At 49.6% G+C, this 18,535-nt stretch overlaps 2 protein-coding genes across 3 annotated transcripts; one reads left to right on the top strand and one right to left on the bottom strand.

The window, feature by feature from the left end:
* Nucleotides 1-212: 212 nt before the first annotated feature.
* LOC137349220 (zinc finger protein 229-like) lies at nucleotides 213-8,569 on the bottom strand. 2 transcript variants are annotated; one of them, XM_068014700.1, is made up of 3 exons: nucleotides 8,490-8,569; nucleotides 6,595-6,694; nucleotides 213-1,341 (listed from the first exon to the last, which is right to left on the bottom strand). In XM_068014700.1, the coding sequence occupies exon 3, from the start codon at nucleotides 1,311-1,313 to the stop codon at nucleotides 351-353; it is 963 nt and encodes a 320-aa protein (XP_067870801.1). In that variant the 5' UTR covers nucleotides 1,314-1,341; nucleotides 6,595-6,694; nucleotides 8,490-8,569; the 3' UTR covers nucleotides 213-350. The 2 variants fall into 2 exon arrangements, with proteins under 2 accessions (XP_067870801.1, XP_067870802.1); XM_068014701.1 differs by lacking the exon at nucleotides 8,490-8,569 and adding an exon at nucleotides 8,392-8,477.
* Nucleotides 8,570-8,805: 236 nt separating this feature from the next.
* Nucleotides 8,806-14,781, top strand: LOC137349205 (zinc finger protein 229-like). The gene is made up of 2 exons (XM_068014642.1): nucleotides 8,806-9,362; nucleotides 10,653-14,781. Exon 2 carries the CDS (start codon nucleotides 11,106-11,108, stop codon nucleotides 12,558-12,560), a length of 1,455 nt encoding a protein of 484 aa, XP_067870743.1. The 5' UTR covers nucleotides 8,806-9,362; nucleotides 10,653-11,105; the 3' UTR covers nucleotides 12,561-14,781.
* Nucleotides 14,782-18,535: the final 3,754 nt, after the last annotated feature.

Genomic DNA, 18,535 nt, shown 5'->3' with positions numbered 1-18,535 from the left:
CTGAAAAAACACAGGAATGTTAGAGGCAGTTTGGCCTGGTGGGCTAGTGGAAGGGAGGGAAGCAGCAGAGGCAGCTGATCAGATGGTCTCAATCTTAGTAACAAAGAAGACCATGAGCTCCTCACACTTGTTGGAGGAGACAGGGGAGAGAGAGAGCAATTCTCAAGGATATACCTTGTATTAGAGATAGTAAAAAGACTTGACACACTGTGTTCAACGCAAAGCTGATTTATTTGACTTTTCTCCAGATTATTAACCCTGATATGTGGGCTGGAGTTTATGAACATCAGCAGAAATAGACCCCAATGAACATGGTTCAGCCCTGGAGGTGATTAAACAGCAGAATCCAATCATTGTTGTATCTTGTGAACTTGCTGGTGTGTCAGCAGGTTGGATGAATTAATGAATCCCTTCCCACACTCCGGGCAGGTGAATGGCCTCTCCCCAGTGTGAACTCGTTGGTGTGTCCGCAGGTTGGATGAACTAGTGAATCCCTTCCCACACACGGAGCATGTGAATGGCCTCTCCCCAGTGTGAACTCGCTGGTGTGTCATCAGTGTGGATGAATGAGCAAATCCCTTCCCACATACGGAACAGGTGAACGGCCTCTCCCCAGTGTGAACTCGCTGGTGTCTCAGCAAGTGGGATGACCGAGTGAATCCCTTCCCACACTCGGAGCAGGAGAACGGCCTCTCCCCAGTGTGAACTCGCTGGTGTACAGTGAGGTCACCTGATCTCCGGAACCCAGTCCCGCAGTGAGAGCACCTGAACGGTCTCTCGTCAGTGTGAACACGTTGATGGGACATCAGTTCCCAGGAACTTTTATAGCAATTCCCACAGTCTGGACATTCAAAAGGTCTGTCATCAGTGTGAACTCGCTGGTGTCTCAGCAGGTTGGATGAATTAGTGAATCCCTTCCCACACATGGAGCAGGTGAATGGCCTCTCCCCAGTGTGAACACGCTGGTGTGTCAGCAGGTTGGATGAATCTGTAAATCTCTTCCCACACATGAAGCAGCTGAATGGCCTCTCGCCAGTGTGAATTCGCTGGTGTGTCAGTAGGTTGGATGATTTCGTGAATCCCTTTCCACAAACTGAGCAGGTGAACGGTCTTTCCAGGGTGTGACTATCTGGATGAGCTTCCAGCTTAACTGTATAATTAAATCCATTTCCACAGTCCCCATGTTTACACTGTTTCTCCCCAGTGTCACTGCACTTGTGTTTCAACAGGCCTGACGATTGGCTGAAACCTTGCCCACACACAGAACACGTGTACGGTTTCTCTCCACTGTGATCGGTGCTTTTTCCTTCCATGTTCAAAATCTGATGATATTCAGGTTGGCTGTGGTAGATTAGGAAACAATATTAGAAGCTATGAGAGTAAACAGGCAATGACTAACATTTAAAGAATTAATACAAGCTTTACAACAAATTTACATTCCTTTGAGGTACAAAGAACAAGCAGGAAAAGTGATCCAACCATGGCTAAAAAGAGAAGTTAATGATTGTATGAGATCAATGTAAGGCTTATAAAGTTACCAAAAAAATTTAGTAAACCGGAGGATTAGGAGCATTTCAGAATTCAGCAAAGGAGGACCAAGAAAATAGAACATGAAAGTAAACTAGCAAGAAACAAATACATACTGTAAACTTTCAATAGGTATGTAAAAAGGAAAATGTTAGCAAAGACAAATGTGGATCCATTACAGGAAGATACAGGGGAATTTATAATGGGGAATAAGGAAGTGGCAGAGAAACTAAAATACTTGATGTCTGTCTTCATGGAGGAAGATATAAAAAAACTCCCAGTGACCCGGGTTCAGTTCTGGGTACTGCCTGTGCGGAGTTTGCAAGTTCTCCCTGTGACCGCGTGGGTTTCCACCGGGTGCTCTGGTTTCCTCCCACAGCCAAAGACTTGCAGGTTGATAGGTAAATTGTAAATTGCCCCTAGTGGTAGGAGAATGGTGGGGATGTGGTAGGGAATATTGGATTAATGTAGGATTAGTATAAATGGGTGGTTGTTGGTTGGCACAGACTTGGTGAGCCGAAGGGCCTGTTTCAGTGCTGTATCTATCACTGACTCTATGACAAGGGATGAATGAGGAACTGAAAGAAATTAGTATTATTTTAAAAAGTAGTACTGGAGAAATTAATGGCATTAACAGTTGACAAATCCCCTGGACCTGATGATCTACATCCCAGAGTGTTGAAAGAGGTGGCTGTAGAGATAGTGGATGCATTGGTGGTCATCTTCCAAAATTCTATAGATTCTGGAATGGTTCCTGAAGATTGGAAGCAAATGTAACCTCACTATTTAAGAAAGGAGGGAGAGAGAAAGCAGAGAACTACAGACGTGTTCGCCTGGCATCAGTAGTAGGGAAGATGCTCAAATCTATTATAAAGGATGTGATAGCTGGATACTTAGAAAATAATGGTAGGATTGGGATTTATGAAAGGGGAATTATATTTGCCAAACCTGTTGGAGTTTTTTGAGGATGTAACCAGCAGAATAGATAAGGGGGAACCAGTGGATGTCGTATATTTAGATTTTCAGAAGGCTTTTGATAAGGTCCCACACAAGAGGTTAGTAAACAAAATTAGAGCACATGGGATTGGAGGTAACATACGGACATGGATTGAGAATTGGTTAACGGACAAAAAAAAAAGAGAGTAGGAATCAAGGGGTCATTCTCATGTTGACAGGTTGTGACTACTGGGGTACCGCAAGGATCAGTGCTTGGGCCCCAGCTATTTATAATCTATATTGTTACGGTCCTGTGTTTTTTTCCCCCCTCTCTCCTCGGAAATATTGCGTTGCACCTTTAAGACTGTAAAAGATCAGTGCATCTTTAAGGCAGCAAGTTCTGGAGACAGTGAGCCAAGGTGCATTCTGGTTGCCAAGCAACAGCCAGACAGTGAGGGGGGACAGAGATTCAATGTAGCGGTTTTGACTTTGAAAATTAGCTGGCAAAAACTAGTTTGGACAGAGACAGACTGTTCCAGCAATTGATGGAAGGAGTTGAGAGCCCTCTGAGAGACAATTTAAACTGAAGGGAAAAGAGCTATGTTATCTCTCTCAAGAAGATTCTACAAAGCAACAAGACAAATGAATTCCCTAAGAAAAATAAGAAAACCTTTTCTCTCAAAGTATCAGTATTGCTGTGTCTATCACCGAAGGGACAGTTTATGCTACAACTGCTGAACTGAACTGCTGAATTCCTATCTTTGGAAGGACCTTCTGTTTCATCAAACCTTGAAGACTGCAAATGAACTTTGATGGTGTTGTATTGGAATACTCCATTTATCAGGAACGCAACTTGCAAGACTTGTAAAAAAAATTTTTTTGGGCAGCTAATTAAAAACCAAACTACTGATAGTTTGAGTACATGTACGTGAATACAGGAGTTAGATTTTTAAATAAGTTATAAGGTCGTTAAACACTACTAAGGTAGACCAATGTCTAAGATTTTACTTTTTTTCCTAAATAGTTGATTTGTTGATATCTAAAGATACATAGTTTGGTTCGCTTCATTCGGGTTTATTCAATTTGGCTGCTTTTTCCGATTTGGAAAGCTTATAGAAATATGCTGCGACCTGCAGAGCGACGGGACTGAATTGACAGTGCATTGCTCCCACTGTGATCAGAATCAGATATATTGACTGGGGGCTTTTTCCTGAGTGGTTGTAACAATGCCAATGATTTGTATGCAGGGATTAAATGTAATTTTTCTAAGTTTGCTGATGACACAGAACTAGGTGCGAATGAGAGTTGCGAGAGGATGGAAAGAGGTTTCAAGGGGATTTAGACAGGCTAAGCGAGCAGACAAGAACATGGTAGATGGAATATAATGTGGAAAAATGTGAAGTTCTCCACTTTTGTGGGAAAAGCAGAAATGCAGAGTATTTCTTCAATGATGAGAGTTTGGGAAGTGTTGATGTCCAAAAGGACCTGGATGTCCTTGTTCATAAGTCACTGAAAGCTAACATGCAGGTGCAGCAAGCAATTAGGAATGCAAACAGTATGTTGGCCTTTATTGCAAGGGAATTTGGGTACAGAAGCAAAGAGGTCTTGCTGCAATTGTATATAGCCTTGGTGAGACCGCACAGTATTGTGCAGAGTTTTGGTCTCCTTACCCAAGGAAGCATTTAATTGCCATAGAAGGAGTGCAATGAAAATTCACCAGACTGATGCCTGGGGTGGTGGGATTGTCCTATGAAGAGACTGGGCCTATCTTCTCCAGAGTTTAGAAAAATGAGAGGGGATCTCATAGAAGCAGACAAAATTCTTAACATGGCGGGACAGGGTAAATGCAGGAAGGATGTTTCCCCTTGCTGGGGCGGGGCTTGAACCATGGAATATAGTCTCAGAGTAAGAGGTAAGCCATTTAGAACGGAGATGAGGAGGAATTTCTTCACTCAGATGGTGGTGAATCTTTGAAATTCTCAACCCCAGTGGAGGCTCAGTCACTGAGTATGTTCAAGACAGAGATCGATAGATTTCTACATATTAAGGATATCAAGGAATATGGTGCTGAGGAAGATCAGCCATGATCTAGTTGAATGGCGGAACAGGCTCGAGGGGCCGAATGGCCTACTCCTCCTATTTCCTATGTTCCTATCAGGATGGTGGCCCATGCACCCTGACCGTGTCCTGTTGAAGATGGCAGTCAGGGCGTCTCCCGTTCCTGTCACCGCGGGGTAAACACGGGGCCTGTGGCCTCTTATTCGAGAACGACGCCAGGTGTTTATGAAGCTTCCCAGCCCACCCACGGCTCCAATTCCTCTCCTGCACCCACAATCTCCTCCCGCCTGCCAAGCCTCCTGTTCCACCTCAGTCTGTTGCCACCACCTGCACTGCGCATGTCAGAGCATTGTCTGATCCCGCGCCGGCGCACTGGGTTCATGTCGTCATTGATGGGGGACTTTCTGACCCCTGGGGAGTTCTGGGTAATTAATCTGCCAGTGAAAGCTCCAATTGCTGAATGGATGATTATTTTTGTGTCATCCCATGGAGTTTGAGGCCAGAGAGGCAATGAACAAAATTAAATGAATTTTTAAGAAACCCGAGTGCCCGGGCCTTCAACTTTGGTGTGAAGTACAATAAATAGGCTGGCAAACTGGACAGATAAATGGGCAATGAAATTCAACATAGTGAAATGTGAGCTGGGTCATTTTGGGAGGAGGAATAAGGAGGCCAGTTATTGGTTAGAATGTAAGAAATTAAATGGAGCAGAGGAGCAAAGAGATCTGGGAACAGAGTCACATAAATCACTAAAAGGAGCAACACAAGTCGATAAGAGAGCAAAGAAAGAGCTGATGTTCTTTTCTCGAGGAATACAATGTAACAGCAGGGAGGGAATGTTAAATTTATAGAGAACCTCACTTAGAAGGACTGTGAGCAGTTCTGGTCTCCAGATTAAAAAAGGATATTGAAACACTGAAGGAAGTGCAGAATAGATATACAAAGATATCACCAGAGAAGATGCTACTATCCAGCAAGATTGAGCAGGCTGGGGCTCCTTTCTCTGGAAAAGAGAAGACCAGGAGGAGATCTGATAGAGGTCTTTAAAATTATCAGTGAGTCAGAACAAGGGGGCAGCAATATAAGACAGACATTAACAGGTCAAATAGAGAACTTAGGAGGAATTTCTCTACTCAGATTGGTGAGAATGTGGAATAAAAACAAGAAATGCTGGAACCACTCAGCAGGTCTGGCAGCATCTGTGGAAAGAGAAGCAGAGTTAACGTTTCGGGTCAGTGACCCTTCTTCGGAACTGGGTGAGAATGTGGAACTCGCCGCCACGAGGAGTGGTTGAAGCAGATAGCAACGATGCGTTTAAGGAGAGGCTCAATACATTTATGCTAGAACAGGGACTAGAGGGATTTGAGGACAGGGTGGGACGAAGCAATTAGATTGGGAGGAGGCTCATGTGGATTATAAACACCAGCACAAACTAATGGGGCTGAACGGCCTGTTTCTGGGCTGTAATTCTGTGTATCAACAGCAGGGGTGGATTAATATTCAGATTTCCAGGGCCCAGGGGTAGATTAATGCTCGAGTTTACAGAGCCCAGGGGTGGATGATGAAATGTCTGGCTCTAACTTTTATATTATGAGACCTAATACGAGGTATCCCAACCAGAGGAAATAGTTTCTCTCTCACCCATCAGTTGCAATTAATATCTTGAAAACTTTGTTGACAGCATACCTCAATCTTCTAAATTCCAGGAAATACAACCATCGTGTGGTGATGCACTTCAGCACAAGGCAGAGGCAATATATACTTAATGACACAATCATAAAGAGTGTGCAGGGACAGAGGGACCTGGGATTCATGTGCATAGATCTTTGAAGATGGGTGTATAAAAAGAAAGAGATTTGATTCATTTGTATAACCTCTCCTTGTACTTTAACCCTGGTTAAATCAGGTAAATCTACGCTGCAATTCCTCTAAGGCCAATAAATCCTTCCTAAGGTGTGTGCCAAGAACTGAACACAATACTCCAGGTATGGTCTAACCAGGGCTTTGTGTATCTCAGTGCTTCTCCAGTCACACTGATACTGAAATCTTTTCCCACAGACAGAACAGACAAACCTTTTTCCTTCCACATTCAAAGGCCAATGCTGATGAATGGAGTAATTCTGTCAGATCTTCATTCGAATTCCTCGTCTGCAAATCCTCTCCTTCTAAGCACCTGTAAAAGGAATTTACAAAAGCCATCACTGTCAGCCCAGGATAGAAATTTACAAGTCTCCCCTCCTGCCACACATGTGCCCTGCTGCACATTGCCTCTTATAAAGATGGTGGCCGTTAACCAGGGCTCCATTGTTCCACTTTATAGTTTTTGTTACTGCGTATTACTGGCTCGCCAGGCTGTCTGCCCTCTTCTGTGACTACATCGGTGCCTGTGTGTCCCTGGAGAGGGAGCATGCGGTATCCACCTGTAAGCTTGAGCCCTTCTACAACTAATGGGCTCTGGAGGGATTACAGTGTATCACCACCATGAGGAATTACATTTTATTTTGATTTAGTTAAGTTTCCTTTAATTTTTGTTACAGCATATTTCTGGCGCAACTCCCTTTAAGTTACTAATGTAACAAAATGGACCTACACAGGTCAGGGACCGACTTCCATATTCAATAACCACCCCAATACCAACTGGCTCTTAATTGGTCTGTCTGTGTTTCTCAACTCAAGTTTTGTGAGCAACACCTGCAATAAATCAAAAGCAAAATACTGCAGATGCTGAAAATCTGAAATAAAAGGAGAAAATGCTGGAAATCATCATCAGGTTGGGCAACATCTGTGAAGACAGCAAGAGTTAACATTTCAGGCACATTGAGCGGCCAGAGCCTGCAGCCTGGAACTTGGAGTGGGAGAAGGAGGAAGAATGGAGAGGCAATATAGTCCAACAGTCACAGCAACCTACAATCCACCTACATTACCAGGATAGGGAGACAGAGTTTAGAAACACTCAGCAACACAACTCCAGTAAAACATCCCAGGAGGAAAAGGGGGAGCAGTGTGTAGACCTGTCGAGGCATTGAATTTAAGAGCAGGGAGGTTATGATGGAGCTGTATAAAATGCTAGTTAGGCCACAGCTGGAGTACTGTGTACAGTTCTGGGAACCACACTATAGGATGTGATTGCACTGGAGAGGATGCGGAGGAGATTCACCAGGATGTTGCCTGGGCTAGAGCATTTCAGCTATGAAGAGAGACTGAAAAGGCTTGGGTTGTTTTCCTTAGCGTAGAGAAGGCTGAGGGGGGCATGATTGAGGTATAAGGGGCATTGATAGTTTAGATAGGAAGAAACTTTTTCCCTTAGCGGAGGGGTCAATAACCAGGGGGCACAGATTTAAGGTGAGGGGCAAGAGGTTTAGAGGGGATGAGGGAAAAAAATTTCACCCAGAGGGTGGTTGGAATCTGGAACACACTGCCTGAAGAGGTGGTAGAGGCAGGAACCCTCACAACATTGAAGAAGTATTTACATGAGCACTTGAAACGCCATGATATACAAGGCTACAGGGCAAGTGCTGGAAAATGGGATTAGAATAGGAAGGTGCCTGATGGTCGGCACAGAAACGATGGGCCGAAGAGCCTGTTTCTGTGCTGTATTATGACTCTATGACTATCCTGATAACCCCCTCCCCAGGTCTGTCAGTCAAACCCCCCACTTCTCCCAGTCCACAGCTCAGCTTAGCAGTTTGCAGCTTCCTGCACCTTGAGCCAGCCCTGCCCAGGTGTGGCCCAGTCCAAGGGGGAGTCTTTGTGGAATCAGGGAGGGGGGACCTCCTGCCCTGTGCTGTGTCCCAAATGGTGCCCCCAGGCCCCTTTACAACGGAGCTAAGTTTGCTTTAAATGTTACCCTTTGATGTTACAGTTTATTACCCTTTACTTCCTCCAAAAGAGCTGGAAATCTGGCGGCCGTTAACCCCGGGCCTGTCACCAGGAGAAGCCCCGCAGTTGCTGCTCCCTCCACCACTTACCGGTTCGGGATGCCCTACCGCCATCACTCGCATTGCGCATGCTCTAAACACTGTTTCGCAATACGCCTGCGCACTTAAACTTGACCCACCATCCTGCTGCCGCTCACAACGGCCAGGTGATTGATGGCAACTACGGACCAATAGAAAGAGTGGACAGGACAGGAGGGCGGAGCTCCGCCGATCACTCGCTGCGAGTGGCTTGGAGGACCCACAGTCAGCTCGGACCTCCAGCTCCGCCCCGCTCTCCCTATTGGTCCGGAGCTGCCATCAGTCAAGCGATCGGGCGGTGTGAGCGGAGCATGCGCGGTGAGCAGGGGCTGAGGCAGAGAGCGCGGTTCCCGCAGAACTCAGTCGGGAAACACAGGCGGAGCAATTCAGAGCCGGTTTGTATCGGGATGTGGAAGTCGGTCCCTGACCTCCTGTGTTGGTCTTTGTTGTTGCATCAGTTTGATCTGGAGTGGAGATGGAGGAGCAGCTACTGGGTTTAATCCAGAATACTTTTGAGCCCAGTCAGGCCCAGCAATTTCCAATGTGAGACTGTCAAGGGAGGGAGATTCCAGGGGAGATGAGGTTACTAAACGGAGACCAACCACTCAATGTTAAAGAGTATTGTTTTAGTAACAAGTATCTCTGTAGAGGCTTTTAATCCATTTTAAATATACAGATTTTTTTACTTCATTCTTGGGATATGGGCGTCACTAGCCAGACCAGCATATGTTACCAATCCCCAGTTGTCCATTGAGAAGGTGATGGTGGGCCGCCTTCTTGATCTGCTGCAGTCTGTGTGGTGAAGGTGCTCCCACAATGGTGTTAGGGAAGGTGTTACAGGATTTTCACCCAGTGATGATGAAGGAACGGTGATATATGTCCAAGGTAACAACAACTTGTGTTTATATAGCACCTTTAATGTAATAAAATGTTCCAAGGCGTTTCACAGGAGTGTTAAAAGGAACATTTGACACTGAGCCACATAAGCACATATTCGGGCAAATGACCAAAGCTTGATCAGAGAGGTGGGTTTTAATCAGTGTCTGAATCAGGGAAGGTGAGGTAGAGAGGCGGAGAGGATTAGGGAGGGATTTCCAAAGCTTATGGCCTTGGCAGCTGAAGACACGGCCACCAGTGGTGGAGCAATGAAAATCAGGGATGTTCAAGATGCCAGAATTAGATGAGCCCTGATCTCTCGGAGGGTTGTAGGAATGGAGGAGATTATAGAGATAGTGAGGGGTGAGGGAATGGAGGGATTTGAAAACAAGGATGAGGATTTTAAAATTGAGAGAGTGCTTAACTGGGAGTCTGTGTAGGCCAGTGAGCACCGTGGTGATGGGTGAACAGGACTTGGTTTAAGGAAGGACACAGGCAGCAGAGTTTTGGATGATCTCAAGTTTACAGAGGGTAGAATGTGGGAGGCCGGCCAGGAGTGTGTTAGAATAGTCAAGTTGAGAGGTAACAAATACATGGATGTAAGTTTCAGAGGCAGATGAGCTGAGGCAGTGGCAAAGTTTGGTGATGTTACTGAGGTCGAAATAGGCGGTCTGAGTGATGGCACTGATATGCAGTCGGAAGCTCATCTCGAAGTCAAATATGACACCAAGGTTATGAAATGTCTTGCGTAGCCTCAGACAGTTTCCAGAGAGAGAGATGGAGTTGGTGTCTACGGAGTGGAGTTTGTAACAGGAACTGAAGACAATGGCTTCAGACTTCCCAATATATAATTGGAGGAAATTTCTGTTTATCCAGTACTGGATGTCAGACAAGTCAGGATGGTGGTGACAGGGAGAGGAACTTGGAGGTGATGGTGTTCACATACACATGCTACCCTGGTCCTTCTAGATGATGGAAGTTGATGGTTTGGGAGGTTCTGTCAAAGTTCTGGTCGAGTTGTAGATATATAAAGTACCTCTCCTCTCCCTGCCCCTCCCAGCACGCCCTCTCTCTCTCTTTTTCCTCCCATAGAAGGCAGAATCTTGGCAGGTTCCCTTCCCTTGAAGGACATTAGTGAACCAGTTGGGGTTGTACGTCAATCCAGCAGCTTTCATGGTCACTTTTTCCTCGTACCGGCCCCATAAATTACCAGATTCATGCAGCTCCTTTTCACAACCTGCCTTTGTGTTTTTGTGAGTTTTCTTCCACTCATTTTTCTGTTTTGAATCAATTTCACAGGGTATTAGAAGGGGAGGAATTGCAGCCGTGAAATGCAAAGCAAACATCAGATCAGGATCTGAAGGAGTCGCCCAGTTTATCGTAACCCGAATATTTTGAACGTGAAAGGAAAAAGCACTGATCACAGTGTGGAGAAACTGTACACGTGTTCTGTGTATAGACGAGGTTTCAGCCGATCTGGCCTGTCGAATCACAAGTGTAGTCACACTGGGGAGAAACCATGTAAATTTGGGGAATAACCATGCAAATTTGGGGAATGTGAAAAGGGATTGAATTATCCAGCTGGAAACTCATCCACACAGTCACACCCTGGAGAGGCCGTTCACCTGCTCTGAGTGTGGGAAGGGATTCACTACTTCATCCAACCTGCTGACACACCACCTTGTTCACACGGACAAGAGACCTTTTAAATATCCATTCTGTTGGAATTGCTATAAAAAGTCTGCTGAACTGATGTCCCAACAACGTGTTCACACTGACAAGAGACCGTTCAGGTGCTCTCACTGCGGGACTGGGTTCAGGCAATCATCTGATCTGACTGTACATCAGCGTATTCACACTGGGGAGAGGCCGTTCACCTGCTCTGAGTGTGGGAAGGGATTCACTCAGTTATCTCACCTGCTGACACACCAGCGAGGTCACACTGGGGAGAGGCCGTTCACTTGCTCTGTGTGTGAGAACAGATTTGCTGATTCATCCACCCTGCTGATACACCAGCGAGTTCACACTGGGGAGAGGCCGTTCACCTGCTCAGAGTGTGGGAAAGGATTCACTCAGTCATCTGGCCTGCTGACACACCAGCGAGGTCATGCTGGGAAGAGGCCGTTCACCTGCTCAGAGTGTGGGAAGGGATTCACTACTTCATCCAACCTGCTGACACACCAGCTAGTTCACACTGGGGACTGGCCATTCACCTGTTCTGAATGTGGGAAGGGATTCAATACTTCATCCGCCCTGCTGACACACCAGCGAGTTCACGCTGGGGACTGGCCATTCACCTGCTCCGAGTGTGGAAAGGGATTTACTCACTCATCCGAACTGCTGAGACACCAGCGAGTTCACACTGGGGAGAGGCCGTTCACCTGCTCGGAGTGTGGGAAGGGATTCACTCACTCATTCACCCTGCTGAGACACCAACGCGTTCACACTGGGGAGAGGCCGTTCACCTGCTCAGAGTGTGGGAAGGGATTCACTACTTTATCCAACCTGCTGACACATCAGCGACTTCACATTGGGGAGAGGCCGTTCACCTGCTCAGAGTGTGGGAAGGGATTCAAAACGTCATCCAACTTACTGTCACACCAGCGAGTTCACATTGGGGAGAGGCCATTCACCTGCTCAGAGTGTGGGAAGGGATTCAAAACTTCATCTGTACTGCTGACACACCAGCGAGTTCACACTGAGGAGAGGCCGTTCACCTGCTTAGAGTGTGGGAAGGGATTCAAAACTTCATCCACCCTGCTGACGCACCAGCGAGTTCACACTGAGGAGAGCCCGTTCACCTGCTCAGATTGTGGGAAGGGATTTCCATATTCATCCGACCTACTGACACACCAGCGAGTTCACACTGGGGAGAGACCGTTTACCTGCTCAGATTGTGGGAAGGGATTCACTCAGTCATCCCATCTGCTGAGACACCAGCGAGTTCACACTGAGGAGAGACCGTTCACCTGCTCAGATTGTGGGAAGGGATTCACTCAGTCATCCCACCTGCTGGCACACCAGCGAGTTCACACTGGGGAGAGACCGTTCACATGTTCAGAGTGTGGGAAGGGATTTACCTCTTCATCCAACCTTCAGAAACACCAGAGAGTTCACACTGGGGAGAGACCGTTCAGCTGCTCTGAGTGTGGGAAGGGATTCACTCAGTCATCCCACCTTCTGACACACCAACGAGTTCACAATTAACTCGGGGATGAGAAATGTCTGCCAAATGGCGGATTTCCGACACTGGGGTTTTGGAAATCCACCATTGGCTTCTCCCTTTCCGTCCGTAACCACTTACAGTTCTGATTTTTTTTAACGCTGGACAACCACAAAGCTGTTTTTAAGTCTTTATTTTTTATTTTCTTACACCTCGGTGGAAATGAACTTCAACCAGGAAAGCAAGTGGGTGGAACTGCATACTCCTTCACAACTTCAGTCTTCTGTAAATGGCTAAAAAGAAGTATACACAGACCTGTCATGGGGAAGGTGTTAGAATCGATCATTAAGGTGGCTATATCTGGGCACTTAGAAAAACTCAAGGTAATCGGGAATAGTCAGCCTGGTTTTGTGAAAGGGAAATCATATTTAACCAACTTATTGGAGTTCTTTGAAGGAGAAACATGCTCTGGATAAATGGGATCCCGTTGACATACTGTACTTGGATTTCCAGAAGGCATTTGACAAGGCGCCACAAAAAAGGTTATTGCACAAAGTGGAAAGTCATGGTGTAGGGGGTAACATACCAGCATGGATAGAAGATTGGCTGGCTGGTAGAAAACAGAGAGTATGCATAAATGGATCCGTTTCTGATTAATATGATGTGACGAGTGGAGTCCTGCAGGGGCTTCAACTTTTTACAATTTATATCAATGACTTAGATGAGGGGAGTGATGGCATGGTAGATAAATTTGCAATGACACAAAGATAGGTAGGATAGTATGTTGTGAAGAAGACATAAGGAGGTTGCAGACCGATATAGATCTGGCTGATGGAGTATGTGGGAAAATGTGAAGTTGTTCACTTTGGCAGGAAGAATAAAAAAGCAGAGTATTACTTAAACGGAGAACGAATGCAGAACTCAGAGGGATCTAGGTATTCTAGTGCATGAGTCACAAAAAGTAATAAAGAATGCTCAAGGAATGCTATCCTTTATTATGAGAGGAATTGAAAATAAAAGTAAGGATGTTATGCTTCTGTGAAAGAAGGCATTGGCGAGATCACATCTTGAATAATGTGTGCACTTTTGGTCTCCTTATTTAAGGAGGATGGAAATGCATTGGAGGAGGTTCACAGGAGGTTTACTAGACTGATAGCTGGAATGAGCCGGTTGTCTTATGAGGAAAAGTTGAACAGACTGGGCTTGTTTTCACTGGAGTTTAGAAGAATGAAGGGAGACTTGATTGAAGTTTATAAGATCCTGAATGGTCTTGGCAAGGTGGATGTTTCCTTTTGTGGGTGAGTCCAGAACTTGAGGGCACTGTTTTAAAATTAGAGGTTGCCCTTTTAGGACAGATGAGAATTTTTTTTTCCTGAGGGTTGTGCAACTTTAGAACTCTCTGCCTCAGAAGGTGGTGGAGGCGGGGTCATTGAATTATTTTTAAGGTGGGGGTCGATAGATTCCTGTTAGGCAAGGGAATCAAAGGTTATGCAGGGTAGATGGGAGTGTGGAATTCGAGACACAAACAGATCAGCCTTGACCTTACTGAATGGGGAAGCAAGCTAGAGGGGCCGAATGGCCAACCTCTGCTCCTAATTCGTATGTTTGTATGTATGACCAATTCCCAATGTTTGTTTTTGCCTTCATGGGATATCTTAGCAGAGACCACCTGAGAATGGGCGGCACAGTGGCGCAGTGGTTAGCACCGCAGCCTCACAGCTCCAGCGACCCGGGTTCAATTCTGGGTACTGCCTGTGTGGAGTTTGCAAGTTCTCCCTGCGTCTGCGTGGGTTTTCGCCGGGTCCTCCGGTTTCCTCCCACCACCAAAGACTTGCAGGTTGATAGGTAAATTGGCAATTATAAATTGCCCCTAGTATAGGTAGGTGGTAGGGGAATATAGGGACAGGTGGGGATGTGGTAGGAATATGGGATTAGTGTAGGATTAGTATAAATGGGTGGTTGATGGTCGGCACAGACTCGGTGGGCCGAAGGGCCTGTTTCAGTGCTGTATCTCTAAATAAAAAAAAAATAAATAACTGACACAGCTCATGTGACATGGTTTAAAATTAATGGTTCAGGATCAGTAGCTGGCAAGTCACTGGTCTGCAGCAAAAACATTGGTCTGTCAATAGGAATTTGAAACTTGCTTCCATTTACACAGCAGTGTGTGTCTGAAGTAATTTCTGAAAACCCTGCACAAACTGGTTACTGCATGTGAATATCCTGCAGTGAGCATGAACTGTATAAACTGAATATATCCTGTACTTTGCAGCAACTGAAGTGATTGGGAATTTCCACTTATCGGTTTGCTCAGGTGTATGGCTGAATTCCATTCATTGTTCATCTCCACTTTCACTGTCTGCTGTCCCACACTGCAAACCAGGGTTATTCAACATATGGCCCAGAGGCCAGGATCCAGCCTGCTAAAGCTATGGCCCTCCGGTGTAAACTGTTCCTCATCATCATCAAGGGTCCGTGACCGGAGATGAGAAATTTTCCTTTTTCGTCTTCTTGCAAACTGGCTTTTTAAAAAAAAAAACAGTTGTGCTGAGTTTCACAGCTGACAGATTCTGACATCAGGAAGAGCAGTTTCTGAACTCAGGACAGATTCTGGATTTTTTAAAAGCCTGCTGGAAAACTCTGAATCTGTCCGAAGTTCAAAAACTGCTGTTCCCAATGTCAGGATCTGTCACCTGTGAAACTGACTTGAGATTTGAGAAAAACTGATTAAGCAACTGCTGAAAGATCGTGCTCTCAGCAACTGTCAGTGGGGGGGGGGGGGTGCCGTGAGAGAGGGGCGGAGAGAGAGAGAGAGGGGAGCGGAGAGAGAGAGAGAGAGAGAGAGGGGGGCGGAGAGAGAGAGAGGGGGGCGGAGAGAGAGAGAGGGGGGCGGAGAGAGAGAGAGGGGGGCGGAGAGAGAGAGAGGGGGGCGGAGAGAGAGAGAGGGGGGCGGAGAGAGAGAGAGGGGGGGCGGAGAGAGAGAGAGGGGGGCGGAGAGAGAGAGAGAGAGAGAGGGGCGGAGAGTGAGAGAGAGAGAGAGGGGCGGAGAGTGAGAGAGAGAGAGGGGGGCGGAGAGTGAGAGAGAGAGAGGGGGGCGGAGAGAGAGAGAGAGAGAGAGGGGGCGGAGAGAGAGAGAGAGAGAGGGGGGCGGAGAGAGAGAGAGAGAGAGGGGGGCGGAGAGAGAGAGAGAGAGAGGGGGGCGGAGAGAGAGAGGGGGGCGGAGAGAGAGAGGGGGGCGGAGAGAGAGAGAGAGAGAGGGGGGCGGAGAGAGAGAGAGAGAGAGGGGGGCGGAGAGAGAGAGAGAGAGAGGGGGGCGGAGAGAGAGAGAGAGAGAGGGGGGCGGAGAGAGAGAGAGAGAGAGGGGGGCGGAGAGAGAGAGAGAGAGAGGGGGGCGGAGAGAGAGAGAGAGAGAGGGGGGCGGAGAGAGAGAGAGAGAGAGGGGGGCGGAGAGAGAGAGAGAGAGAGGGGGGCGGAGAGAGAGAGAGAGAGAGGGGGGCGGAGAGAGTGAGAGGGGGGGCGGAGAGAGTGAGAGGGGGGGCGGAGAGAGTGAGAGGGGGGGCGGAGAGAGTGAGAGGGGGGGCGGAGAGAGTGAGAGGGGGGGCGGAGAGAGTGAGAGGGGGGGCGGAGAGAGTGAGAGGGGGGGCGGAGAGAGTGAGAGGGGGGGCGGAGAGAGTGAGAGGGGGGGCGGAGAGAGTGAGAGGGGGGGCGGAGAGAGTGAGAGGGGGGGCGGAGAGAGTGAGAGGGGGGGCGGAGAGAGTGAGAGGGGGGGCGGAGAGAGTGAGAGGGGGGGCGGAGAGAGTGAGAGGGGGGGCGGAGAGAGTGAGAGGGGGGGCGGAGAGAGTGAGAGGGGGGGCGGAGAGAGTGAGAGGGGGGGCGGAGAGAGTGAGAGGGGGGGCGGAGAGAGTGAGAGGGGGGGCGGAGAGAGTGAGAGGGGGGGCGGAGAGAGTGAGAGGGGGGGCGGAGAGAGTGAGAGGGGGGGCGGAGAGAGTGAGAGGGGGGGCGGAGAGAGTGAGAGGGGGGGCGGAGAGAGTGAGAGGGGGGGCGGAGAGAGTGAGAGGGGGGGCGGAGAGAGTGAGAGGGGGGGCGGAGAGAGTGAGAGGGGGGGCGGAGAGAGTGAGAGGGGGGGCGGAGAGAGTGAGAGGGGGGGCGGAGAGAGTGAGAGGGGGGGCGGAGAGAGTGAGAGGGGGGGCGGAGAGAGTGAGAGGGGGGGCGGAGAGAGTGAGAGGGGGGGCGGAGAGAGTGAGAGAGGGGGGCGGAGAGAGAGAGAGAGGGGGGCGGAGAGAGAGAGAGAGGGGGGCGGAGAGAGAGAGAGAGGGGGGCGGAGAGAGAGAGAGAGGGGGGCGGAGAGAGAGAGAGAGGGGGGCGGAGAGAGAGAGAGAGGGGGGCGGAGAGAGAGAGAGAGGGGGGCGGAGAGAGAGAGAGAGAGGGGCGGAGAGAGAGCGAGAGAGGGGCAGAGAGAGAGCGAGAGAGGGGCAGAGAGAGAGCGAGAGAGGGAGGGGCAGAGAGAGAGCGAGAGAGGGAGGGGCAGAGAGAGAGCGAGAGAGGGAGGGGCAGAGAGAGAGCGAGAGAGGGAGGGGCAGAGAGAGAGCGAGAGAGGGAGGGGCAGAGAGAGAGCGAGAGAGGGAGGGGCAGAGAGAGAGCGAGAGAGGGAGGGGCAGAGAGAGAGCGAGAGAGGGAGGGGCAGAGAGAGAGCGAGAGAGGGAGGGGCAGAGAGAGAGCGAGAGAGGGAGGGGCAGAGAGAGAGCGAGAGAGGGAGGGGCAGAGAGAGAGCGAGAGAGGGAGGGGCAGAGAGAGAGCGAGAGAGGGAGGGGCAGAGAGAGAGCGAGAGAGGGAGGGGCAGAGAGAGAGCGAGAGAGGGAGGGGCAGAGAGAGAGCGAGAGAGGGAGGGGCAGAGAGAGAGCGAGAGAGGGAGGGGCAGAGAGAGAGCGAGAGAGGGAGGGGCAGAGAGAGAGCGAGAGAGGGAGGGGCAGAGAGAGAGCGAGAGAGGGAGGGGCAGAGAGAGAGCGAGAGAGGGAGGGGCAGAGAGAGAGCGAGAGAGGGAGGGGCAGAGAGAGAGCGAGAGAGGGAGGGGCAGAGAGAGAGCGAGAGAGGGAGGGGCAGAGAGAGAGCGAGAGAGGGAGGGCAGAGAGAGAGCGAGAGAGGGAGGGGCAGAGAGAGAGCGAGAGAGGGAGGGGCAGAGAGAGAGCGAGAGAGGGAGGGGCAGAGAGAGAGCGAGAGAGGGAGGGGCAGAGAGAGAGCGAGAGAGGGAGGGGCAGAGAGAGAGCGAGAGAGGGAGGGGCAGAGAGAGAGCGAGAGAGGGAGGGGCAGAGAGAGAGCGAGAGAGGGAGGGGCAGAGAGAGAGCGAGAGAGGGAGGGGCAGAGAGAGAGCGAGAGAGGGAGGGGCAGAGAGAGAGCGAGAGAGGGAGGGGCAGAGAGAGAGCGAGAGAGGGAGGGGCAGAGAGAGAGCGAGAGAGGGAGGGGCAGAGCGAGAGCGCGAGAGAGGGAGGGGCAGAGAGAGAGCGCGAGAGAGGGAGGGGCAGAGAGAGAGCGCGAGAGAGGGAGGGGCAGAGAGAGAGCGCGAGAGAGGGAGGGGCAGAGAGAGAGCGCGAGAGAGGGAGGGGCAGAGAGAGAGCGCGAGAGAGGGAGGGGCAGAGAGAGAGCGCGAGAGAGGGAGGGGCAGAGAGAGAGCGCGAGAGAGGGAGGGGCAGAGAGAGAGCGAGAGAGGGAGGGGCAGAGAGAGAGCGAGAGAGGGAGGGGCAGAGAGAGAGCGAGAGAGGGAGGGGCAGAGAGAGAGCGAGAGAGGGAGGGGCAGAGAGAGAGCGAGAGAGGGAGGGGCAGAGAGAGAGCGAGAGAGGGAGGGGCAGAGAGAGAGCGAGAGAGGGAGGGGCAGAGAGAGAGCGAGAGAGGGAGGGGCAGAGAGAGAGCGAGAGGGGGAGGGGCAGAGAGAGAGCGAGAGGGGGTGGGGCAGAGAGAGAGCGAGAGGGGGTGGGGCAGAGAGAGAGCGAGAGGGGGTGGGGCAGAGAGAGAGCGGGGTGGGGCA

This window comes from Heterodontus francisci, chromosome 34, assembly GCF_036365525.1.
Source record: "Heterodontus francisci isolate sHetFra1 chromosome 34, sHetFra1.hap1, whole genome shotgun sequence".
In the NCBI taxonomy this organism is placed as follows: Eukaryota; Metazoa; Chordata; class Chondrichthyes; order Heterodontiformes; family Heterodontidae; genus Heterodontus; species Heterodontus francisci.
Note: the sequence above shows the minus strand (reverse complement) of the source record. Positions and strands in the feature narration are given on the sequence as shown.

Coding starts and splice junctions, on each gene's coding strand:
- LOC137349220 (XM_068014700.1), bottom strand. CDS start 1,313: ATGGAAGGAAAAAGCACCGATCACAGTGGAGAGAAACCGTACACGTGT.
- LOC137349205 (XM_068014642.1), top strand. CDS start 11,106: ATGTCCCAACAACGTGTTCACACTGACAAGAGACCGTTCAGGTGCTCT.